Raw genomic sequence first — 26,227 nt, 5'->3', positions numbered from 1 at the left:
TGGAGAGGATAAACAATGCGGCACTGGTGGCAGGCCAAACTCTTGATGAGAAGGTCTGTGATGCGCTGGCGGGACTACAGCTCCGATCCACAGGGGGTTGGAAGACGCGCGCTGCTCCCCCCCCCCCCTCCGCCTCACACTTGTGTTTCATATTTGCGCCTTTCCACACATTCTTTTGTCTTCACGGGGGAGGAAAGAGCATTCCACGTGGAGAAAAGTAGCGCCACGGAGACAAGTTCACTGCTTATTTATCTGTCTGGGCACATCTTTGAGTTTGTGTGCTACTTTGCATTTGTCTGCTTGACTGTGTGGATGATTGAGTGCAGCCAATATAGACATGGTATGAGCCTAACCTTGAAGACAAATAGGTCAAATGCACTTTGTCATAATTTATTGATATGGGTCATGAGCAGTCGGGGAACGTCGCTATTGATTTCCAAGTGTCAGTCTCAGTCTGATTGGAACAAATGTCCTCATCCTGCATCATTAGACATGTGCACTCACATCCGTCACAAAATTCATATTGGTGAACAACCAACATCGGTTCATGTTAGGAACGCAAGGCATAAAAGTAATGTTCTAAACAGGAACAGATTTTATGACATTACAAGTTAACCATAAAATGTGCAAACTTCAACAATAAATACAATGAAAGATATTTTTACATACACGGGTGCCTTGAAATATAAGTGACCTGATTAACAATTTTGAACAAAGGCATAAATTATTCCAAATCTGTGAAAAACAATTTATTTTAATCGAGTTCATTCACAACTTGGTTCTGTACTCACTCCGCGGTAAAACACTGGCAAATTAACCCATGCATGGCACCACACCAAAAGAACGTACCCATCCAATTAAAAAAAAAAACATAAAAAAAAACAACAACAAAAAAACGATTTGATGAATTTATTTGTCAAAGGCAGGGGGTGTGACTATTTTGTTTAACAAATGTATTTATCATGGGCTAAATAATTTATTTGCTCATTGTCTCTTCCAGTTATATTCAAAGTTTTGTTTTGAAGGTTTTAAATAATTTTTCTTTCCTCAAAATTCAAGGATACAAAGATCCAAGGCAAAAAAAATGACAAAGAGATAAAGGTAATGCGTAGTCAAGGTTCACATTTATTCAACGATGCACGGCATCAAAGCTGTGGATGTAGCGGAATGAAAATGCAAGATGCTTGAATTTCACATATTTTCACGGTCATTTTGTGCTTGACGAAAGGAATATAGTGTTCAACGTGCAGGGATGACTCTGCATGAGGCTATAATGATAGTTTGGAGTCGTTGAATTTTAGTACTTGAATATAAACAACATTTGGAAATCAATCAATAACCGTTTTAAAATTTTCAATCTCAATCAAAATTGATTTTTTTTTTTCCTACGACAACATCTGTTTGAAATTCTGCAAGGTGATTTGATTCAGCCTCCAAAACGTATACGGTGAGGATGCAGTCATGAGCTATTTTTGCCTCCTCTTTACCAGATGCTTGCCTTCAACACGGCATCCCAGGGGTACATGAATTGTCCGACGCATTGTTCCGCACTGTTTCGCTGAACATACCCGAAATTCCAAACAGTCACGATGGAAATTCCTGCAAGGCTTTGCATCGAGGATGCTCAAGGGGGCAGTGAGACCCCTTAACCTCACTTTTCAACCCTATTTCCCAGTGTATACGCTCCGACGCGCACTCCCTTCGAGAGTTTAGCGCCTTTCTGCTTTGCATCACGTCCCTGGAATGCGGCACGCGAGCCGCAACGCTCGTAACCTCCGGTGCGAGGATGTTTGAAAAGCCAGAGGCATGATGGGATGCAGGCGCCGCTGGGGGTGATGGTGGGGGATGACACAGGGGGGCCTTTGACAGCGCACATGTGGCGCGGCATTCAGCATTAATGACGCTACGTCTTGTTGCATAAAAGCCAATGTGCCGAGCGCATCTGGTCGCCACATTGTTTTTTGTACTTTGTTTAGGCTGTGGCGGCGCGCTAGCACGATTACAAGAATGAAGCGGGGCTGAGGAAGGGGATTTTACGGGCAGATGTTTATAAATTGACGATTTATTTTCCTAATACTGAAAAGTGTCATTTAAGGTGCTAAATTTTTAGCTCTTTCTATTTCGTGTCAGGAATCATTCGGACAGATATGCTGCCAGGCCTGTCGCCAAACCTCTGTCTAAAGAGGGCCACATGGCACGCATAAACGAGCCTTATTATTATTATTTCCCCTACAGGCAGTACTTACTTTAATTTGCTCCATATTTTTGATGATCGTGTACCAGCGTTATAATCGTTTTGGACATGTCATTATGGTTTTTGCTTTTTAAAATTTTCCATCAATCCATAATCCGAACCGCTTCCCCTTTCGAGGGTCGCGGGCGTGCTGGAGCCAATTCCAGCCGTCTTTGGACAGTAGGTGGGGTACATCCTGAACTGGTTGCCAGCCACAAAGACAAACAACCAATCACACTCACAGTCACACTTGGGGAAATTTTTGAGTGTTCCATTATCCTACAAAGTGTGTAGGTATTTGAAATGTGGAAAGAAACCGGAACACGGGGCACGGGGAGAATAAAAAGAGAGAGTAATTTAAATTCTTAAAAGCGTAAAAAAATAATTTCTCCGTTTTATTTACTTTCTGTGGCGTCCAATAACTTCTGCTCATGTATGCAACCAAATTTAGGGGAGTCACTGGCAGGAACATATCAACAAACACCGACTATGGGTAGTTTTACTTTCATTTTTACTGGCTTAATGCTTGATGGAGAAATATAAAATAATTTTTGCACTTTTCAAAGCCTAATTCAAATACCATATTAGTTGTATGTGTTTGGCGTATCATCTCGGAGCAAAATAGCCTGCTCAAGTTTCCTCCTCTGGGCCTTGTAGGTCAACACTGCTGGATGATGATGCTCATGGGCAGAACTAAACATGTGAGAAGTTTTGAGAATTTTTTCAATGAAAAGAATTTAGGAAACATGCCTGTAAAGCAAGATTGTTTTCAAGAATCAAAAGAAAACTTTGTACAAACTTTGAATCTATGTATACTTTTAATTCAATTATTTTACATTAATTCCAAGGTTTATTATAAATATTTGTATAATAAACATCTAAGAAGTAGAACATGTGATTAATCGTGATTAAATAATGAAACTTGTGTGATTAATTAGTTAAAAATTGTTGATCTATATATTTATATACACAGCTTTTAAGCAATAAAAAAAATTAACTAATTTGTGGTTTGGCTATTGTGGGTTCACAGTGAAATCCCGGCCTGCAGTTTGTCCTTCTCGCAATCTCGCTGTTTTTTTTTTCTTCCAAACTTGATGACCAAACCTTCAAGGTTTTTTTTTTTGAACAACTGACTCCAGTTTCGGTCCAGATGCTTCGCAAACGCTGCCGTCACGCAACATGAAGCAAACCCTTTGGAATGTGGCGTTGTCATTTCTACAATCATGTTCCAAATAATTGATATCAGATATTGTGGTTTTCCCTTACTCAGGGCCATTTTACCTCGTTGACCATTCCGATTTCCCTCTGGTGTCCGTGCTGCCTCCTGCTGCCGATTCAAGGGTACAAGATGAATTTAAGACAATGTCTTTTCAAAATTATTCTGGCAAGAGTATTGTACAGTTTTTATTTTGGATTATGGTGTTATTTTTCTCCATGAAAATTATTGTAACGTATTCACATTCTGTTTCGAATCTTATGAAATACCCCCCCTCCAAAAAACTCGCTGAAATGCTATCAATACAATTCGTAAAAATGATTCCCAAATTCCTAATTATACCTAATTAACTTAAATAAAATGACTGTTATGTTGCAGGGTTGACAAAAATAAAGCATGTTATAAAAAGATTAAACTAAATAGATACAAGCCGAAAATACACAAGTATTACGACAAAAAAGAAAATGCATGTAATATTTGTATACAATTAGATGTGAATCGGGATTTCACAGCTGTTTCAGTGTATTAGCACCCCCTATTGGGGAAGCTTTAGAACTACACTCAGTAGACACTGGACCAGTTAGTTACATGTAAACGTGCGGAGTAAGCGGAATGAAAAGATTTGGTGTCCACAATGTCGTTTTAAAAAAACAAATACAAAAATATGACAATTACTGTACTTATAAAATATAAAAATATTAGACATAATAATGCACACAGATTAGACAATATTATATGGCAAACAGGGGAATACTATATTAACATAAGAAGGAGGTGAAAGTGAAAGGAAAAAATGGAACGTGTGCCCCCAAAGCAAGCCTAAAAAATAACATCATTGTAATATGGAAAGGTCAGAGAAATGTACTGAATATTTTCCACCCATTTGAAACTCCTCTGAGTCACACAAAAAAAGGTATTGTTGCTCAAAGTAGAATAAAGTAAATATGTGTGAAAAACAAGAACAACGCATTTGTGTGGTGGAGAAACATGTCCAGGAGGAAGTTCCATTTTGGCTTGTGAACATTGACGTGAAGAGCATGAAATCACTGTTTGACGATGGAATATGCTTTGATGGAGCTAGTGTGGCACGCCCAACTGAACACATACGAAACAGGCAGCCCCAAACTGTTAGTAAAAGTATAACCAGAAATAGTCGAAACAAATGCTCAAATTCAAATTCAGGAAGTTTTCAACACATTTTTATTCCACATTTCATATTTCTTGGCAAGTAAAAACGACAACACACTGATGTTATGCTAAATACAGCAGTTTTAAAATGTTCAGTAGCTATTAGCATTCGTGCTGAATGTATTCTGAGTAAAATATGACATATTTACATATTAATCTTAATTAGGTGTGACAAAAAGTATACTCACTGGACACTTGATTAGGTACAGTTGCAATTAATGAAGTTGAACTTCAACCCCAATTCCTATGAAGTTGGGACGTTGTGTTAAACATAAAAACATAATACAACGATTTGCAAATCATGTTCGACCAATGTTTGATTAAAAACACTACAAAGACCAGATACTTAATGCTCAAACTGATAAACAATTGTTTTTAGCAAATAATTATTAACTTAGAATTTTATGCTTGCAATACGTTCCAAAAGCAGGGTCAGGCGGCAAAAAAGAGTGAGAAAGTTCTCGTCCAAAACCTTTTGGGTACAGGCCACAGGTGAACAGGCTAATTGAGAGCAGGTGGGAGCCATGATTGGATATAAAACGAGCTTCCCTGAATTGCTCAGCCATTCACAAGCAAAGATGGGGCAACGTTCACCTCTTCGTGAACAATTGTGCGAGACAATGTTCATCAACATAAATGCAAGGAATTTAAGGGGTTTCTTCTACAGTCCATATTATCTGCAAAAGCTTCAGAGAATCTGGAGAAAAAACTGCTGGTAAGGCCGAAAAACAACATTAAATGCACGTGATCTTCGATCTGTCAGGTGGAACTACATCAAAAACTGACACCAATGTGTAAAGGATATCACCACAAGGGCCCAGGAACACACAAAACCAATGTCAGTAAATACAGTTTGGTGCTACCTCTGTAAGTGTTCCTTAAAATTCAACAATGCAAAAAAAAAAAAAAAGGCAGCCATTTTTCTACAACACCCAAAAACGCTGTTGGCTTCTCTGGGCCCAGAGATGGACCAAGATGGACTGATGCAAAGTGGAAAAGTGTTCTGTGGTCTGACGAGTCCACATTATAATTGTTTTTGGAAATTGTGGACGTTGTGTCCTTCGGACCAAAGAGGAAAAGAACCATCAGGACTGTTATGGACGCAAAGTTCAAAAGCCAGCATCTATGATGGTAAATGCTGTGTTAGTGCCAATGGGTGACTTAAGCATCCACCAAAATATCATTAATGCTAAAATTTACACACAGATTTGGGAGAAACATATGCCCCTATCCAAGCAATGTCTTTTTCATAGATGCCTATGCTTATTTCAGGAAAACAATGCCAAACCACATTCTGCGCACATGACAACAATGTAAAGAGTATGGGGACTAGACTGGACTGCCTGCAGTCCAGACCTGTCTAGGATTGCAAATGTGTGGCGCATAATAAAGCATAAAATACGACAACGCAGACCCCAAACTGTTGAATAGCCTAAGCTGTACATCAAACCAGAATGGGAAAGAATTCCACCAACAAAGCCTCAACAATTTGTATCCTGTGTTGTCAAATGATTATTGAATGCTGCTAAAAGAAAAGGTGATGAAACTGGTGAACATGACCCTGTCCCAGTTTTATGGGTTTTTTTTTGCGTGTTGCAGCCAGAAAATTCAAAGTTGATTAGTATTTGCTTAAAAACAATCACATGTATCAGTTTGAACATTAAATAGCTCGTCTTGTATAATGTTTTTATTTATGTTCAACACAACGTTCCAACTTCACTGGAATTGCGGTTGTACGTTAATATTTTGGTTGCCTATCATTTAGGTAACACGTATAAATTAAAACATCACATGAATGACATCATTTGCATTCCTGTCATGATTTAGGGGTTAGCATTGCTAACATAACGTTGTTGTTGTTGTCTTTTACTGCGCTGGTGTCACCTGGTTCTTCATTTCCTGCCATTTCTTCTCCCTCAGGCTCAACTCGGCTTCAGAGAAGGCGGCTGGCCCCCAGTTTGTGATCATCTGAGCCTTGGTGCCTGACAGGTGGAAAGTAACACGGTACGCTATAAACCCAGATTGAATACATCGCAACAGACCTGGTGCACATCAAGGTCTTATGCGTCGATGAGGTGATGATTTTATATCAGCATTATAATGAGCAAAGACAAATGAGAAGCGAAGCGATAATGCCTAAAATAGTACAAAAAATGTAAAAAATATATATATATAAACAAATACCATAAAGCACTAAATATTGAACATAAAGTACACTCATATTGCATTAAAATAAAAAAGGAAAGATATAAATTACATAAATAACAGTACATATTAGAAATATTTCAAAAAATGTAAAAAAAAAAAAGATGAAAAAAAACAAATACTCAAAGTTTTTGATGCAGAACTACTCGATGAAAAAAACACAAAGAAATATAGATAAAAGTACGAAAAAATGCACCAATATTAGACAATGTTTAAAAGATTTAAAAAAATCTTAAATGAAAAATACAAAAAAACTGAAAAACACAAAAATATTAGCAGAATAAAACTAAAATATTAGATGAATAATAGGACGTTATGCAAAATTCGTAAACTAAAAATACCACAATATTAGATGGGGAAAAAAGACAAGAGAAAATCTAGTGAAAGTTAAGAAAAAAAACCAACACATTTTCAACGTTACCTGGCTGAATGAGGCGCATGAAGCCCTCGTGCTCAGCCACTTTGTGCTTCCACGTCTTTGTGTTATTGGTGGCGTCCTCCAGCTTCTTCATCACTGTCTGACTCACATAAAAAAAATATCATGATGATGATAATCATCCACTCTTGAGCATATTGAGACTGGGGTGAGTGTATGTGACCTGGTACTGCTCGAGCGCCCCCTGCCTGTCCTGCTCCAGCTGATGCAGCTGTGTCATGGCGTCTCTCAGGGCGTTGTCCTTGGCTTGCCGCTCCTTGTGCAGCTCCTGCTTCTCCGCCTCCGTCGCTGAGATGGCTTGCTGCTGCCTCAGGTGGATCTCTTCCAGCTCGGCGCGCTTGACCGCCTCCTCCTCCAGCAACCTGCACCAACCGCCGCTACTGTTATTTATTTTATTTTTTTCCCCCCATCCATTATCCAAGCCGCTTGTCTTCACGGGTGTCGAGCGTGCTGAAGACTATCCCAGCTGTCTTCGGCAAGTAGGTGGGGTAGTCCCTGAACTGTTTGCCACCAATTGTAGTGCACGCAAACGCATTTTTCAAATTTCCATATGGATTATTTGTCATCCTTGCGTTTGACATTTTCATTTTTGTGTGGATTATTTGTTTTCCTGGCGTTTGGAGGTTTAACATCCGCGCCAGAGGGGGCGCTATAGAGGTGAATGTGCATGTCCGTGGGAAAAGAAGAGAAATGCGCGAGGGGGCGTGGTAGAAAAAGCATAACAAGACACAGCAAGACACGACGGTGGGTAGTCGGGTTCACGTGGGGACTTTTTTCTTTTTGGGGGGCATTCTGACAGAAATCATAGCGAATGAAGCTCACTGGTCACCTGTTTATACGTGATGTGATATTTTCCAATTTCTGCCGAATTCATGCTCCACTCCGTTAATTAGATCAGGCGTGTTATCGGCGCCTGACACGCGGAGATAAATGTAAAGATCGCGAATTAGAAAACATTCTATATTAAGAGATGCATAAATCCTCAGCCCAAGAGCGCGCTAGAGGATATTACTTGGAACTGAATCTGCTTATGTTTACGTATGGAAAATTCTAGACGAGAGGTACGGATATACATTAATTATTGCAAAATGTCTCAGCGAAAGGCTTAAAAAAACTCAACAGTTTTGAAGAGATTTTGTGGATTCATTACGCAGTGTTGAAGCTGCAATGATCGCCATTAAGTCATTGGAAATCTTAAATGACTGCAATGAGAAGAGAGAACCTCTCAAAATTACCAGACCGGCTGGCAGCTAGCTGGAATAGAAAGATGATCGAAATTGAAGAACAAACTATTAAATGTTGCCAATTTTATTCAGTTTGTTGCAATTTTAACGAGACAAGCTAAGTATGCTGGCAAACCCGTCACAGCTGACAAGCCAAATACAAACTGAAGATCACTGCCTACAACATTCATAAAAATGGACACCACAAAAAAAAAAAGAGAAGCGTTAGAATAATTTTATCACTAAACTTTTGTCATTCATCAGGGAAGTTGAGAGACTTTTTTTTTTTTAATAGATTTTACATTTGACGAGGACAAGCGGTGTTGATGATGATTACGATGACCATTAACTGTTATGAACATTTTAGTATAAAATGACGTGAGTTCGTGAATGACTTGTTTATGCTTATGGTACCTAATGTAACCTATGGAAAGAAGTAAACTTTGACCGGCAGGTGGTGCTGTCGTCTCACATCATGGGGATTCATCGCGACGCCACATCAGGGATTCTGAAACGTTTTGGGACCAGGGAGATTTTTTTTCCACCAAGGAATACAACATAATCATAACTAGGGTTGAACGATTTTAGGGAAGGAAAAAATTGTGATTTTAATGGCAGATGTTGCGATTTTGATTTGATTTGAAATTTCCTTAACGATGCACAGTAACATTTACAAAAATGACGGAAAATGCCTTTATACCATTAAAAATAATAAAAGCTATTAATCCATTAATGCCTTTGTCTTATGAGTTTTCTAACCTTAACGCTAACACACAATTCACAATGCCATAGGCAGGCTAATGAAACATCCATCAATGCTGTAGTGTTATTACACTATAAGCAATGGATATTTTACCACAGACAACAGAAACTATAACGAAACTAATACTGATACTATATCCTAGGTGGTATAAATACTAATATTACAGCAGTTTGATGAGCAGTTGTCAATTTTCTTTGTATGTATATTTGTATTACACTGCCCCCTGGTGGCCAAGTCACACACAGCAGAAGCAGGAATGAATGAAGTCAAGATGAACAAACTGTTTTGTTCTTCACAATCGTTTAACGTTGTCAAGTGTTAGGTTTTATTGTTTAAGACCAAAATGGTGGGGAACTGGATTAAATTGGCATCTCCATTGATTTTAATGGGGGGAATTAACAGATTAACAATGTTTCCTGGTCTTTTGACGTTTCCTGTCTCTGTATGTACTGTAAATCATTTATATCCTGCCATTTTATTGTGTTCAAATATTTATGAGTCAATATTCTTTCATCTACCACATCATCAATTTGAGAGCTCCATCAATATCAATGTAAATTTTTCTTGCCTCAGGGGCGCCGCTGCAGTGTTTCCATAACAACCACTATTGAGCAGCAGCTTTGATTTTCAAGAGAAGCGACTATTCACCATGGCCTATAAAAAAACCTATCCAGTAGTGGAGGCATTACATCTCCTTCAAAATATTGACGAGGCGGAGTCTGGATCCGATGGGGCATCTGAGGGTGAATGGTCGCTGGATAGCTTGGCTGATTCAGAGAGCGAGTCTGAGGAAGAGCATCCTCCCCCGGCAAAGAGGAGCCGTGTCACCTGCTCCACTGGAAGTGACGACATAATTCAAGGTATTATCTTATTGTAAAATATAGGCTGTTAGTTGTGATAGTCGTGACATTTTTGGCACGATAGGCCAGAGAAGCAAAATCAATAAGCTAATATGCTGTTTTTATGACAGCTGACCAGCCAGCAGCACAAGCTGCCAGTCAAAAGGCTATGTCGGAAGCTTCATCACCGAACCCACACCTGTCTGCCTCAGAGGCACAAGAGAAGGGAAAGGATGGTACTCTGTGGACTTTGGTAGTTCCGGGAGAGGAGAAAGGGAGAATCCAAAACGTCCTGACAGAGGCAGAGGGCCCCACCGAAAGAGCCAAGCGGAGAATCCGCAACACTTTGACAGCCTTCAAGTGCCTTGTAAATGAGGGCATGCTGGAGCACATACGGGACTGCACTGTAATCGAGGCCTGCAGAGTCCTGGACGATGATTCGTGGGACTTAACTTTAGCTGAGCTCCAGGCATTCATTGCACTTGTGTATGTACGTGGGGTAATAGGAAGGAGAAACCAGGAGCTGTCCAGCTTTTGGTCTTCAGAATGGGGACTTCCCTTTTTCAAAGAGACAATGCCAAAACACCGTTTCCAAACCATAATGCGGTTTCTGCGGTTTGACAGGAAGGACACAAGGAGCACACGTCTCCGGTCAGACAAGTTTGCGCTGGCAAGTGAGATGTGGGATGGTTTTATCAGCAACTGCATTCTCCACTACATACCCGGCTCTGACATCACTGTGGGCCAACAGCTGCTCCCGACCAAAGCTCGCTGTCCTTTTACACAGTACATGGCAAATAAGCCAGAGAAATTTGGCATTAAGTTTTGTATAGCAGCTGATGTGGCCAGCAAATATATGCTGAACAGCGCTCCTTACCTGGGCAAAAATGCAACACACACTCCAGTCCAGCAGCTCGGGAAGAGTGTGGTGCTGAAGCTGGTAAAACCATTCACAGGGAAGGGGAGAACCATCACCACGGATAACTTTTTCACGTCTGTCCAGCTTGCCCAGGCTTTGCAGTTGAAGGAAACCAGTCTTGTTGGTGCAATTAACAAAGCCGGAAAAGATCTGCCGACTTATGTCCATGCGAAAATGCCGCTGTTTTCTACCAAAGTGCTAAAAAACACCCACAGCATCCTGACCATTTACCAGTGCAAACGGCGAAAAAACGTGTGCATTCTGAGCACAGCGCACACATCAGCTGGCTCCCTGAGTGGCCACAAAGCCAAGCCTGAGCCCGTGGTTTATTACAACCGCACCAAGGTAGCCATTGATGTGCTCAATCAGATGTTGCGTAAATATTCCGTGAGGGCTGCTACACGAAGATGGCCAGTAGCAGTTTTTTATAACATGTTGGACATGGCAGCTGTCAATGCCTGGGTACTGTACAGAAACTGTCTCAGTCAAAAAATTTCCCGCCGAGACTTCATTCTCATGCTATCAAACGAACTGCGAGCAGACCACATGTGTGCACAGAAGGATCTCCCCCCATGGCCTGCATTTGCACCCGTGACCACGGACCCAGAGAGAAGAAGGCAGTGCCAAATTCGAAAGAACTGCTCCAAAAACCGCTCAAAAGATATCTGTGCGAGATGCCAAAAGGTTGTCTGCGGGCAATGCTCTGGTACAGTTACGATTGTGTGCATAAATTGTGCATTGGCATAGACCGGATTGGTCTACGGATTGCCCTGCATTTCTGAAAATACATTCATATTCTTGAGTCTATATTGATTCAATTCCTTTTTTGTGGCTTGTTTTATGTTATAGATTGAGTCGTCACTTTGTATATGAATTTCTTTCACTCATCAGCAGTTTTTGTCACAACTACGTTCCTAATTAACGCATTTTAATCAAATTACTCACTTTCGGTAACCAGCAAACTAACAGGCTCATTTTTCCAAATCAGTAATCTGATTAAAGTTAGTTTCCTAAATGGCTGGGCGTTACTATTTTGTTATTGCCTTGTAACTTGGGAGTGACGTTGCATGTCACTCTTTCTCAGAGGAAGACAGAAAGCCGGGTCACTTCTATTATCACGCTGTGAGAATGCTGAGCGTCTGAGGCCAAAACAACACAGCCTACCCACCTCATCACAACGTGCATTTGCTCACTGTACATATGAACATTACGTGACATTTTTGTCCAGTAAAGATGACAAAAACATCTCAGTGCATTGCAAACTTTGCGTTGACTCAAAAACACAACGAGACAGCCAACAGTTCTACAGTTATTGCCTTGACTTGATGAGCAGTGCAACCAATCGTGTTAGGGCCTGCCCACCAAATTTTCATGCTGCCAGATAAAATGAATTCATGCAACACGCGACCATACAATTATTAATTAAATACATTAATAATTTTATATTCATATATATATATATATATATATATATATTTTTTTTTTTTTTACATATAATCATTGGTAATTGAATTAAGTAATGACACATTGATTTTAATTCCATATTTAATGAATGAAGGAAATAATTAATTAATAACAAGTTTAATTAAATATTTCATGGTGTATTTATTTATTTAATTTTGGCTCTTTCAGTCCTCCACACTCAAACAGCGTGTGATAATCATTATAGGTGATGTCGTTGCCAGAGCGTGAGTCATCAAAATCAGAGATCGAGTGCTGTAGTTTTAGAATTCTGGTAGTCCTGGTTCATTGTGTTTGTTTTATTGCTGTGCCAGTCCTTAATATGTATACATAGGTATGCACTTTTTAAGAATAATAAACATAATCATTGCAAATTATTTTGTGGACCCCAAGTTGCATCTTGCTGACTGCTGGAGGTTTCCGCAAGCAATTTTGAAAAGCACTGGTTGGATGGATGCTTTACGGTCTCTGTTTTATCTGATTACAGCTTGTGGTTTCTGTTCTTTGTGTGTAAGCCACTCTGAACACTCAGCGTCTGCTGTTTTGTCAAACTGCGCCAACTCACTCACTCCCTGGTCAGGAAAGTTAACGTCAGCAAAGAGGAAGGAAGGTTAAAGAGGAACTTGAATATGTGACTGCTTGGGATCCCATGTAGCAGTGCTCCATTCTTTCCAGGACACTAAACTCTAATATATACATAAATTATATAACTTGATTTGACTTATCGTTGAGGATTGTATTCTTTTTTTTAAAATTCAGCCCCCGAAGCCAGATTAATTTACAGTAGTTACATTAAAGATAGGCATGTGCACGGTTAGTAGGCCCACCAAAAAGTCTCAAGAAGACGATCAAAAACACCGGTATATGTGATTTTTTTAAGGTTTGAAGCCGATATACTGTATTAGTTCAAGAGATTTTGTACGATTGATACTCGATGTAAGTACGAATATGAGAAATGATTAAACTACAGCAAATTTCTAATTACTTTTTGTAAGCATGTGGGCAGATCATGGCTCAAGTTGGATCGCTTGCCATTGTCACAGAAATGTTTTAAAATCCAAACCCCGAAGTTTTGCTAAGAAACATGAAATGTTGTATGTCATGGCTATCCTGGGTAGCCCCACAAAAAGTCGAGTAATTCATAAAAACAAATCTTCCATTTTTCTTTCTAATAATAATAATAATAATAATAATAAAAATAATAATATATTTACTAATAATTCTGAATTAAGTGTTAAGTTCAGCAACAGGTGGAATTTGTTTTGGAATACATCATACCTATAAATTATCACGCTTTGTAAAATCCGTATTGCACTGACCTGGCCTGCAGCTTGCGGACGGTCTCCTCATCCTGGCGAGCACGCCGCTCGTCCTCCAAGGCGTCCTCCAGCTTCCGGTACATGTCCTCCATCTCACGAACCCTTTGTAAGTACTGCTCCAACTCTGTGGACTTTTGAGCCACCTGCTCCTCCATCTGTTGCCTCACCTGAAAACGGGTAAAGCACACACAAGAGTGTACCTAATGTTGTGCCTGCTGAACGTGAACCCGGGCGAGGGTCTATGCACACACACCATCTTCTCTCTCTCCAGGTCCACCCTATAGCGGTCCTGGAGGTCGGCCTGAGTCTGAAGCCGCCGTCGCTCTTCCTCTGCCGCATTGGCTGCTGCTTCCTCCAGTGCCTGATGACGACAGGATGAATTAATAACATTTTTATTATTGTGTACCAAACAATCTAAATGACCCAGCACCAGGAACAAAGTACAACAAAAACCCATGTCAAAAAGACTCTTGTCTTTTCCAAGCTTTAGACATAAAATTTTAAAAAACATCAAAATAATTATAAAAAAACAATCTTTACCTCATCTGCCCAATAGAACATATTGGGTTATGTTCTTTAAACTGTCAAAAAGTGTACAATATACAATAAATGAAACACATTAGGTAAAGTGGCACTTTAAAGGCATTTTATTAAAAAAAAAAAACATTGTGAAAAAATATATGTAAAATCATAAAATGGTCTCATTTCTTATTTAGAATTTTAGAGTGTCATTAAAATTGGTTAACTAGTCATCTATTAAAATTGGAAAATGATATTTCCAATTATTTTGTGAGACAAATGAAAATAAAAAAATCATGACTAAATATATGTTAAGTGTGTATGTGCGTGAGAGAGCGTGCACAACAGTATACTGTACAATGAACAAACTTATAAAGCACTCTATTTACTTCTGTGCAGTATCTGACGTTGTCTGACAGTATGCGTGTGTGCCTGCACATTGTCTCATTGTTCATTCATGCAGTCACAAACTATGCTGGACAAAAGAGTGGCACCTCAATGCCAAATGTTTGTGCATTCAGCACCAAGACAAAGTGTGTCAGCCAGTGAGCACACCAGAGTGTCAGACGCACACTCACATGCACTGTGTACCCACTTGAACAAAAGTGAAACCCAATCTGTTTCAGTCAGACCCCCCGCCTCCATTCCCCACAAAAAATAACGGAAATAGACTCCGTTCCAAGGTTAGGGTTTGCTAACAGTAATGTGGTTTTACATAGTTCTCCTTGCGATAGTCTTACAGGCAATTTTGAGTGACGGATACTATTATCCATCATACGAGTGTTAAAAGACGACATAATGTGACAAACAAACATTTCTTGGGAGTGTTTGTAACAGTTGACTGTCAGAAAGACTTTAAGAAAACGTAATAAAATCAAACAGTTGGCCAGAGCGACGATTGATTTTACAATTGGGTGTCCTGTGACTATTTCCAAGCTAATGCTGCTAACTGCTAATAAGCATGCCCAAAGGTGGAAAAAATAGTTAATAGCTCTGTACTTAAGATGTGATAAATCCTGATTCAGCACTTGTAGGCTACTTAGGTAAAGGTTACGACTCTGCAATGCACTTATAGAAAATAATTTTTGATGTCAACTACAATAACATACAATATAACTTGACAATTATTATTAACTTAGAGCTCACACTGAGAAGAAAAAAAAATTAAGACGCATGTTGTTGTTTAAGAGCCAGCTACTGTAGCATTGATGCAACTTCAATGCTACCAAAACGTGTTCCTCTGCTTTGCTAACGTTGTGAACTGAGAATCAAACAATACATTTCTCAATGATAAAAACATGAGAACATTCTCTTTCTGTTCCTGATGTTTCTCCCTAACAAGACCCCAAGATCTTATGTAATCAAAATCTCTACCCCGGTTGACTTTACCTCGCATTACGGTAAATCTTTTATTTATTTATTTATTTCTACTTTTGTCTGCTGCAAAGTGTTGAAAAAAAAAAAAGCAACACGCTTATTTTGACAAAGTAGGGACTGTAGTACAGAAAAATATATTAAGTGCAGAAAAAAACAACAAATACATTAACAAAGTATTTGTACTGGGTTACTTCCCACTACTGTTTTTTGATGATTCATCAAGGTCATGTCATGTTGAAGATTTTAAAGTTGTTATTGCTAATGCTAATGCTAATATGAGCCCCAATTACTGAGCAGGTGCTTTAACACTACAAACCACATTAACAGTCTGCTGGACGCTCCGGTTTGGGGATGCAAACCAGAAAAGCATGTTCAATGGCGACTGACTGGGTGACCGACCCTGTTCATTCTGCATTCCTGCATGACAAGAAGCGGCACATTATTCATGAGCTGGGTGGGTGTGGAGACGTGGAAGGAGGGTAGAGGGGCCCGCAAATGCTATTTGTATTCATGACATGGCGTTAAACTGGCCAGAGAGTGCAAATGCAGCGTTGAAGCCTCAAAACAATGGTGCTGTTTAGAATAACAATGTGATGTTTTCATCCAGGTGGAAGGTTGCTCATCTCAATGAAATGCGTTGGAGCATTTATGCCTTATCAGTGACAATAAGACCCATGTACTACACTCTTTGTCGTTACTAGTAAAACAATTCAGTGCACGAGTAGAGTGGACCAGTTTACATATGTGCACGACTAGTGAAGTGCTACATCTTCACTACCAAAACGGCTTCACAGCAGATTATCTTTTACAACCGGATTGTAACATTTCTCACTGGAGCGGGGGCTAAAGTTGTCTTCCTTTCCAGACGACCACCAAAAATTATCAGCGTTTTTTCTCCCAAAACAGCTATTGCGATGGAAGGTTTTTTTTTGTGTCACGATGCTATCTTTCAAATCAAAACAAGAGCTCTCGCATCTGTGTTTGAAAGAAGTGATACAAGTAACGAGGACGCGTCCTCCATCTTGTGGTCCTTACCTTCCTCATGTCTTCCAGCTCATGCTGCTTGGCCTCGTTGGCCGTCTGGAGCGCCTTCATCCTGGTGTGCAGCTCCTCCTGGTCGGCCTGCTGCTTGAGGCGTAGCTCACGACGCTTGTGGCGCGACTCGCGGTGCGGCGCCTGACGGCCCGCTCGCAGCAGTTTCACGCACGTCTGGATTGCTACCACCAAACATAAGAATGCTCAATCATGCCTATAAACACTATTCACAACATGTTTGGTCAATCTGGCATTCAGGTGAAATTGCTGGATGAACTTCAAATGGACAATGACAATTACTGGTGAACTTAATTTGACCACCTCTAAACTTTGAATGCATATGATCAGAACCTTTTGCACAACTTTAACAAAATGATGAACCGCATATTTCACTTTACTCCAAAATGGAATAAATCTATTTCTCCTTTTAAATTTTACACACAACCCATAATGACATTTTTTTATAAAGATTTTTGCAAACAAATAATTTTTTTTAAAAAGAATGACATCCCATCTATATGAGAATCCTCAGCCTGCCACAACAGCGCATCTTGTTTCTACTTATAAACCTTAAGAGCTGTATTTACCGCTAAAGGTGACATATTGCAACATCTTTACTTTTTATTTCTAATACATTTGCACAAAGTAATGGATTTTTTTTCATCTTGTCATGTTTATTCCATTTTGAAATAAGACTGGAACGTGACAAACTGTGGAAAAAGTGAAGTGCTGTGAATACTTCAACCACTCACCCTGAATCCACTCCTGCTTCTTCTTCTTATCTGACGCGCTGATTTCAAAACTCTTGTGTGAGGATCTGATGAAGAAGAGGCACTTCTTGCCATCTTTGTCCGCCAGAGGCTAAAAAATATCCCACTTCAGTTCAGTACACAATACCATTTTTAAATTTTCCATTGTCAAAACTTGCCATTTTGGCTTTTTTTTTTTGGTCTGGGATGTCTCTACTCTTGTATGTGTTAAAAGCAGAGCTTATCCTTGCCTCCACGCTGCAGTGTTCATCCAATAAGATGTCCCCCTTCTTCTCAGCCTGATCTTCGCTCACATAGTAGGAGATGGAATTAGGCCTTAGTGTGAACCAACGCTCCGTCCAGTTTTTCCTCTTGTGGCCTTTCTTCATCATGTAGCCCTGCACGAAATATATCTTAACATAAACTAATGAAATACAAAACTTTTATTTTACGTTTTCTCCAAGAGAACATCACTACTTTAAATGATCACTGTGCATCACTTAAAGTAGGCAAAGTAAGTAAACATGGCAGAGAACAGTTAAAAGGTGAATAAATGCCTTGAATGGAGAAAAGTAGCGCTTATAGTAATGAGCCACACTTTCATTAAACAATCAAACGGTATAAAATTCTGCTGCATGCTTGGAATGTTCAAATGAGGACAGACCTGCTTGAGCACGTCCATGATGAGCTCCTGATGGAGCTCGTGGATGCCCATGGAAAGGGTCTGTCTGTCCATGCCCTTGCTGAAGTGTCCTGAGCCCACCAGAGTGATGAGCTGCCACACGCTGATGCTCTGTTGCTGCTGCTGCTGTGAGAGCATCTGCAGTTTGTAGTCCTCAAAGCGCTCCTCCACCCAGCTACCTCCCATCGCCTCCGTCAGTTTGCGCAGGAAGTACTCCATCTGGAAATATAAAGGTAAAATATTATGTGTGAATGCTGAGAGATGATGTCAGTGAGCCCAAATAAAAAAGACAGAATAGCTCAGGAATGGAGAGGCAATGCCATCGCATCATTTCTCACGGTAAATTTCTAATTCTTGTCACAGTTGAAGTGCTTGTCCCTCATCATTCATGCGTTACTTTTGAGCGACAATAGAGTTAGTTGGTGTGCTTGTCTCTCAGCATTTCGGAAATGTTTTCTATAGCCATTTGAACGGTTGTCTCAGCATTCACATCATTTTAATACACAGGCTTTCAACAGTCACTATTTTTTGATGCGCAACTCCATTCATTAGTAAAACACTTTCTCACATCATTCAATTCAATGAATAAAATGGCCCCAAAATAAGCTGCAAAAAGTTAAATCCATTAAGTGACGAGACTTTCCTGACCTATAGTACTATAAAAATGCCGTACGGCATCTTTGAAGGGGAAGTCAACCCCCAAAAATTGTTACCAACAATACGTTCTTTGTAGGCCCACTAGTCAGAACACGGCATTCTCCTTAATTAAGTGTTTGTGGAATAGTACTTAAGCAGTAAAATACACCTGGTTGTGTACATCTCAGGGGGCGGCCATTTTTCCTGAAAATGACATCACAGTTGCTCTGGGATCAGCTAATGACAAATCATGGCTCACCTGTTTTCTGAAGCTGAGCCCTGGACGTTACTTAAGCCCCAAGCAACGGTTATGTCATTTTCAGTTGAAAAAAAGTGACAAATTGGACACCACATGAGATGGCTAAAATGGCTGCTTAACTCATATTCCACAAACGCAATATTGATCAGCATGCCATGTTTAGACTGGTGAAGGGGCAAAGAACATATTGCAAAGAATTTTGGGGATTTGACATCCCTCATAAATATTCCCATAATTTAGATAGTGATCATAACTGTCAGGTTTGGTCTTCCCTGGAAAAAGAAAAAAAAAAGATTTACAGCCGTTTGGCTGACAATGCTTTCTTCACAGTTGTCACCTTTTCAAAACACCAAAACAAAAACATAGAGTGTATAGAATATGAGCGTGTGTGTACTTTGACAAACTTCCGGTGAGCAACGACATTTGTCAAAGACAAATTTTTCAGCATTTGTAACAGAAGTGGAAGTTCCCAACTTCCTGTTCTTGAAGGCTCATCAGCGACTCAACAAGCGCCAAAACAAACATGTGTTAATCATTCACGAGAGCAAGAGTGAAACATGGGAAGCGCTCACCTCCTCCGTGACGATGACCGGCGGGTAGCTGTCCTCGGACAGGAAGTTGAAGATGCACCAGATTTTGAAGGCGTCTTCATTGGAGATGAGCAGCTGATTCTGGTCCAGGTTTTTCCTGGAGCACAAAGTCCAACACATCCTGTCGAAGTCCTGCCGGTCAAAGTTGTCCGTCACCTATCGCACGCAATTTAAGTTGTCAATATACTGTACAACCTGTAGCGCATGATTCCATAAATCCCATAACAGTTATTTCCTAAGCAGGCACACAGGCTCCGCTTGTTTTTTTCTGGTTTCAGTGTCTATGTGACAGTAGGGATGCAAGCAAGGTAACATTGCTCGAATTGTCAGTTCTGTTGCCCAAAATGGGGACCGATCGCCACCAAAATGCAAACGCACATGACTACTCTTGTTCACTTCATCCTGTGAAAGTATAAGCGTTCTGCATAATAGTTTGGATTTATTAACATCAAACATGAGCTCATGAGATCACCTCCACAAAATAAAAAATACCATGCCGATTGATTCTCCACTTACACAGGCTGAAGCGGACAAGATCAAGAATGCGCACACGAACCCCGGCTGGCTGGACATTTAGCTACGCACAAGTTGATCAACTCTCATGAGGCAGACGGCGGTTGATAGTGGCCAGCAGGGGGCATTGCTAATTACAACAATTAGCTTTAGTCCATTAAAGCAAAAGTCGTTAACGCAACAAAATTAGCGCCTTACTATCCAGCTTGCCTCTTCATATCTCGGAGTTGTCTCACAAGCAGTCGTGTGCGGTGTCCGACACCGCTTGCAGCTGCCAGCTTTGGCGTGAGGGTGAGTGGGCATTGATATCAGATAAAGACCTCATTGAACACCGGGGCTGTCTTGAACAGTGTGCAATTTGTGATAGGTGATTTGTCTACTCCTGAATCTATGTGATCAAACACATTTTTTTTTGGCATATAATTGAAATTGATAGTGTTTTTTTTTTTTTAAATGTATGAACATTTAAAAACCAAAACACTATCCACTGTCCCTTTAAGTTTTTTTTTTTTTAAAGAATTACTGTTGTCAGCTTCTCATCAGTAGGTTTGTCCAACAAAAGCTGCTTTTTGTGATGCATTTTTTTTTAATTTTGTACCCAAAAAGCGGTTAAATGTTTTTTGAGGGCAATTTTTTTGGTTTGGATGAAAATAAAACAAATCCTAAAGACATCGCTGTCCATTTTATTTTGGTCTAAATATGAAAAACTGCTGAAATACTTACTGTTTTGAATAAGTTAAATCCATAAAGTGACAAGACTTTCCTGACCTATAGCACTATAAAAATGCCGTACATCTTTAAAGGGGAAGTCAACCCCCAAAAATTGTTAACAACAATAAGTTCTTTGCAGGCCCACTAGTCAGAACACGGCATTCTGATTAATGTAGTGTTTGTGGAATATGACTTGATCAGTAAAATACACGTGTTTGTGGATATCTCAGGGGGAGTCCATTTTGTCACTTGCTGTCTCCTGAAAATGAAGCAAATTAAGATGCTACAGTATTTGTGGGACAACGTGATTTTTTTCACCCCTAATTTCACAAAGAATACAGTAAAGCATTAACCTGAATGTCAAAATTCAGGAAGTGGGTCTACAATGAGCCACTGGCGAGTGGCGTTCAATGATAGCGTCTATCTTTCTATCGTGCCACAAAAGAGAAGTGGCTGTGTCAACAACAGCAAAAATAAATCATGCTGAACTTCCAGAGAAAATGTGAGGAACGCGGAGGGGAACACAAGCGTTGCCATGGAGACAACTGGGAGGCCCAGCGTTCACTCATGCAGCAGACAGAGAACATATCGACACAAAATGAGTGGGCCGGAAGTGAAGCGGCTACTCGACATCATTATGAGTTTCCTTGTCATCCCGGGTAATCTAAGTCTAGTATACACGCACAGAGAGTCAGGATGTGATTCAATCACTATTGTGTTTTGTGGAGCTTTGAGCCTTTGTGGAAACTTGTGCTACTCCACCCAAAAAGCTCAGAATGGCGCCTCCCTCAAAGATTAGCAAGCGTGCTAGGACTCTTTTTGTTTTTTTTTTTTTAATTTATTTAAACCCAAAATAAAAAGAGCTCGTTAAAGCGCAGATGAACCACTTGGAAACTTTTGTCAAAGCTGTCTTGGAAAGGTTTGCACTTTTCTGGGGCCAATGTTGTGATGGTAGGTGCCTTCATGGTGCCTGGAAAATGGGCCTGTTGCGGTTTGTGCTGAATAAATGCTATCCAACTGAACTGTACGAAAGGCACAGAGACAAAATGTATGCGTAAGTCGACACGACATTTTTCAAGACTCAAGATTTCATTCATTTGCACAATGGGAGGCCTTGTGGAGTCATGTAATCAATCTGCAGGTTGGATCACCCTGATACGCTCACACACCCACACACACACACACAACACACAAACAGATATATGTACTAAAAGTGATTGTTACCTTGTGTAGCAGGGTGGTGTTTCCTCACTACAATGATGCCATCACATTTATCTGCATGTATAGATGACAACACTTCCTGGACTTACATCACTGCTTTTGCATTTCCTGACAGCACCAAGTCACTCACAGCGAGGGCGATAGGAAAAGTCACGCAAAATCCGTAGGAATCCTGTGCATGAGTGTGTGTGTGTGTGTGTGTGTGCGTTGGCATGCAGACAATATACTAAAATTATAATGTAATGAAAAACGAGTAAAGCTCGCTCATCATCAAATAGGGATGGACAAGGAGTGCAATGAATGCACTGTTGTTTGATAGCAGCCTGACAGAAAATAGCTAGATAGTTAAATTGAAAGATAGGTACAGCGGATATGATGAAGCTATACAACCCTGTACAAATACCATTTTTGTGGAAAAAAAAAAAGAGAGATAAATTATTTCACTCCTATTTCAAACATTTTTTTCAACCATCGGCCGATACCCTGTGTAACTCAATTGAAAGAAATAAGGAAACCTTTTTGAGAGGGAAAGTTAAAAAAAACAAATAAATAAATACCGGTAAATAATGAGAATTGTTCATAAACACATTAACGCATTATCAATCAATCAAATTGTATTTATATGCACTTTTCATACAAAAAAATGCAATTCAAAGTGCTGTGACAAAAACAACCAAAACACAACACAAAGAGGACTTGCCCCCTCCATCCTCATATACACAAAAATTTATTGTGTATCCCACATTTTTTTTTCTTTTGCTTTCGAAGCCTGAAGGTTTTGTGTCAACACTCACTTTTCAAGTACAGACCGGAAAGAATACTGCAGTCCCCACCAATGCTTCACCATACGGATTGTGTTCTTTTGTTGATGAGCAGTTTTGTGTTTGCGCTAAAAATACAATTTGTATTTATGGCTGTTTGCTTCTTGGCAGCCTCTCTGACCAGTTTTCTTCTTGTTATCAAATTTAAAGGGACGTCCAGTTTTTGTTTATGTGCCTGTGTGCTATCGTTGTTCCACTTGACTGTCTTCCATGGTATTTACTGCATTGGGAATTTTTTGGAGCTTGCTCCTGACTGATAACTTACATATAATAACTCCTCTGTTGCCTCGGAAGGTCGCAGCGGACCATGTCCCATGCTCTAAAATGTGACTATAAAAATGTCAGGAATAAAATGATAATTGACCATCTGAAGTGTGTGGAAGAGTTTATCAGAGGCACCTTAAATGGTTGTGGCTGTGTTCTGACTCCGGTTTCCGTCCAAATGTAACTTGTTAATTATCTCCAAGAATGACAGGTTGTGCACACGTGTAACCACATTATCTCAGTGGTTATTTTTTCCTCCCCAATCAATAAGATTTTTTTTTTCAATTGAGCTGTACAAGTTAGAGTGAACATTATTGGTTGAATAAGTTCGGAAATTATTGATCTTACTTGTATTTTTTAATACCACTGGGGGAAAAAAGTATTTGAACAGGGGTTTGTCGACTTTGTAGAGCCATTATAGCCGTCTAGATGGGCTGACGGGCTGACCTTGTCCAGGATGAACTTGTTGAGGTAAGGCATGTATCCCTGGTTGGAAACAGGTCCTTCATCATCATCTTTGAAATGTTCCTCCAGAGCCACGGGGTCATGTGGGATCCTCATAACTGTACACAAGTTGTGTGACAACACCTACGAAAACACAGAAGACCCAACATGGACTTTAAGCTTGAATACAATGTGAATGTGTTTATACATCATGACTGTGTTGAATGAGGCAATGTTCAATTGATGTCAAAATGATGTGTCACATCCTCGGTGGAATAGCGTTTATCAGCGGGCTAAAATAAAACGTGTTTATTTTGGTCATTTCTTTGTGTGTACTCTTAACGACAATTTTTCTTGTAGTAAGTATCTCTCACATCACAAGTCATATTTACTTTATTTTTATGTCTTTGCTTTTCAAATAAAACGGATGGTGAAAATTATTAGTTTTACAATCATTCTTTTTATTGAAACAGATCGATAAAATGAGATTTTTTTGTATACATTTTCTGTTTACTAAAAGGTTATGAATCACATATTTTTGTTTTTCCTATTTTATATAGAAATATATAATTTCTTAAATGTTCTATTTAATAAAAATACATTTCGATCACATCTTTTATTTTAAATTTCATAAAGTAAATCACATTTTCCATAAAAGACACATTTATTTCTATAGTTATTTCTGTCTCGTAAAAATTTATGTTTCAGTTTATTTTGCATTTAATAAAGATACACCACATTTTATTTGTGCCAATATTTTTCATTGTTTTAGTATATAAAAAAAGTAAAACAAGTTTTATTTCCTATTTTCTTAATTTAAAAAGATATATCTTTTTTAATTTACATTTTGTAAAATATATTTTTATTCAGACACATATCCATTGTTATTTTCATAATCAAAAGATACTTCACATATTTGTAATAGAATGTATTATATTCAACATTAAATTGAAGTCAAAAGTTCTTATATATTTAATATTATACAATTATATAAGACAAGTCACTGGTTTTCTAATTCATAAAAAGTTCTATTTTTCTTATTTTGAACACATTTTTTACTTGCATTTTATTGTTTTAAAATTTAGCTTAAGTCATGATGATACACTGAAAAAAGAGACATTTACCAAGTCTGATTTAAACCACACCAACTTGACCAAGAAGTGATTTTCATACGTCTCTCAAATTACTTTACTGATTGGATGAATTCGTGAATCAATCAAGTTTTTTATCGTCGCAACACAGTTTAAACTTGCCCTCTCAACACTTGAATTGATGAAAACAAAAATAATTTTCGGACTTGAAATATTTTTTGAATATTCACAAATATTCACCGACTTCATAAAAAGGGAGTTTTTTTCCAGGGGTGGTTTGAGGGTTGGGGGCTCGCCATGTTTACTTTGCCCCTGACACTGGCATCCCTGTAGCGTCAATGCCCTCAGTTCATCACAAGACAACAACAAAATGTCAAGTTACAACAACGAGCTCATGCGATTTACAAAATTGCATGGCTTTCTTTTATATCACTGGTTAGTTTTACGTGGATACTTGGAGATAAAACTGTGTTTAAAAATTATACAAATCGTCCTGTTACATCACTGGCAAACTTTTGGAACTACACTCTGTCGACCATTTGCCAGTTTACACAGCAACAGTCAAAAATGTTGACTTTTAACGTTCACATTCCACGCAATATTCTCTTGACAAGCAAGTGGCATCCATGTGTTTCTTTTCGTCCTTTGAAAATGTAGTTTCGTCAACAAGTAGTTTTCTTGTTTCTTTTCTGTCATTAGTTTTACCTTGAGCTGAGATTTGGACACTTTTCCGCTCTTGTCTACGTCCAGGGCCGTGAAGGCGTGCCAGATGGACTTCAACAACTCGTCCCGCAGAGACATCACCGTGGTCGGCTTCTCAAACTGATTTGACTCGCACTCTTCTCTGCCTCCTGGAGCCTGGACTATAGAGTCTAACTGTCGTAGTCGCTTCCCTCCTCTCGCTATCAGAAAAGGTCACGTGACGAGGGCGGGTTTGCGTGAATCACACCTTCTTAAGGATAGTGTTCCGTCGCTCATTTCCGCGAGTTTTCATTTGCGAACGTTAACTTCATTTATTGCTTTAATTGGAAAGTATCGCCTGCAAAATGTGTGAAGGAACGCCATATTAAACTTCATATAGGATATTAAAGCATTTTAAGTCACTTAATTTGTACTTGACTAAAAAAAATAATTTTTTTGCACTGCATTTTTAACAAAAAATTAACACTTTTACATTAAGTACATTGTATGCTGATTTTTTTTCAGATTTCTAGTAGACCTACAGATATCCAGCATATCATTTTCTTCTAATCAGCATATTTATTACTGTGAATCCAACAATAATACTGTTTTTGAAAAGTAATGCAGACATTTTTCATTTGAGCAGCAACGATGACAACAGCAAGGCAGGAGTAATTTCTGATTAGGTTTCTTATAGACACACACACTGCTGACAATACTTTTGTTCATTAGTGAATTTAAGTTTTGCAAAGTAACTTTATTTCTGACAACTTGCTTGACTCAGCCATGTAAAAAAATGTTGACTGTACAAAAAACCTGTTTAATGTCCTTG

General features: G+C 39.2%; 1 protein-coding gene across 3 annotated transcripts; it reads right to left on the bottom strand.

Annotated features, from left to right (window-relative positions):
* Window positions 1-5,135: 5,135 nt before the first annotated feature.
* swap70b (switching B cell complex subunit SWAP70b) lies at window positions 5,136-25,637 on the bottom strand. Of its 3 annotated transcripts, none has more exons than XM_088298621.1 (12): window positions 25,420-25,632; window positions 23,627-23,767; window positions 19,632-19,805; window positions 18,147-18,383; window positions 17,734-17,880; window positions 17,486-17,594; window positions 16,734-16,915; window positions 14,056-14,163; window positions 13,803-13,969; window positions 7,442-7,640; window positions 7,264-7,360; window positions 5,136-6,619 (listed from the first exon to the last, which is right to left on the bottom strand). In XM_088298621.1, exons 1-12 carry the CDS (start codon window positions 25,513-25,515, stop codon window positions 6,504-6,506), a joined length of 1,773 nt encoding a protein of 590 aa, XP_088154747.1. In that variant the 5' UTR covers window positions 25,516-25,632; the 3' UTR covers window positions 5,136-6,503. The 3 variants fall into 3 exon arrangements, with proteins under 3 accessions (XP_088154747.1, XP_088154748.1, XP_088154749.1); XM_088298622.1 differs by having other exon boundaries at window positions 19,632-19,781; XM_088298623.1 differs by lacking the exons at window positions 5,136-6,619; window positions 7,264-7,360; window positions 7,442-7,640 and adding an exon at window positions 9,862-10,100 and having other exon boundaries at window positions 25,420-25,637.
* Between the last annotated feature and the right edge of the window lie 590 nt (window positions 25,638-26,227).

The sequence above is a fragment of the Idiotropiscis lumnitzeri genome, chromosome 6 (assembly GCF_059441095.1).
Source record: "Idiotropiscis lumnitzeri isolate Australia: NSW breed Sydney's pygmy pipehorse chromosome 6, RoL_Ilum_1.0, whole genome shotgun sequence".
In the NCBI taxonomy this organism is placed as follows: Eukaryota; Metazoa; Chordata; class Actinopteri; order Syngnathiformes; family Syngnathidae; genus Idiotropiscis; species Idiotropiscis lumnitzeri.
The sequence above is the reverse complement of the archived record's forward strand: the minus strand, read 5'-3'. Positions and strand labels throughout refer to the sequence as shown.

What these genes read in the sequence shown, in the direction of transcription:
- swap70b (XM_088298621.1), bottom strand. Translation starts at nt 25,515, where the DNA reads ATGTCTCTGCGGGACGAGTTGTTGAAGTCCATCTGGCACGCCTTCACG. An exon ending in AGCTGGAAGACATGAGGAAG is followed by an intron (nt 14,164 to 16,733) that starts GTAAGGACCACA and finishes TGTCGTCATCAG; the next exon opens with GCACTGGAGGAAGCAGCAGC. An exon ending in ACCTGGAGAGAGAGAAGATG is followed by an intron (nt 13,970 to 14,055) that starts GTGTGTGTGCAT and finishes ACCCGTTTTCAG; the next exon opens with GTGAGGCAACAGATGGAGGA.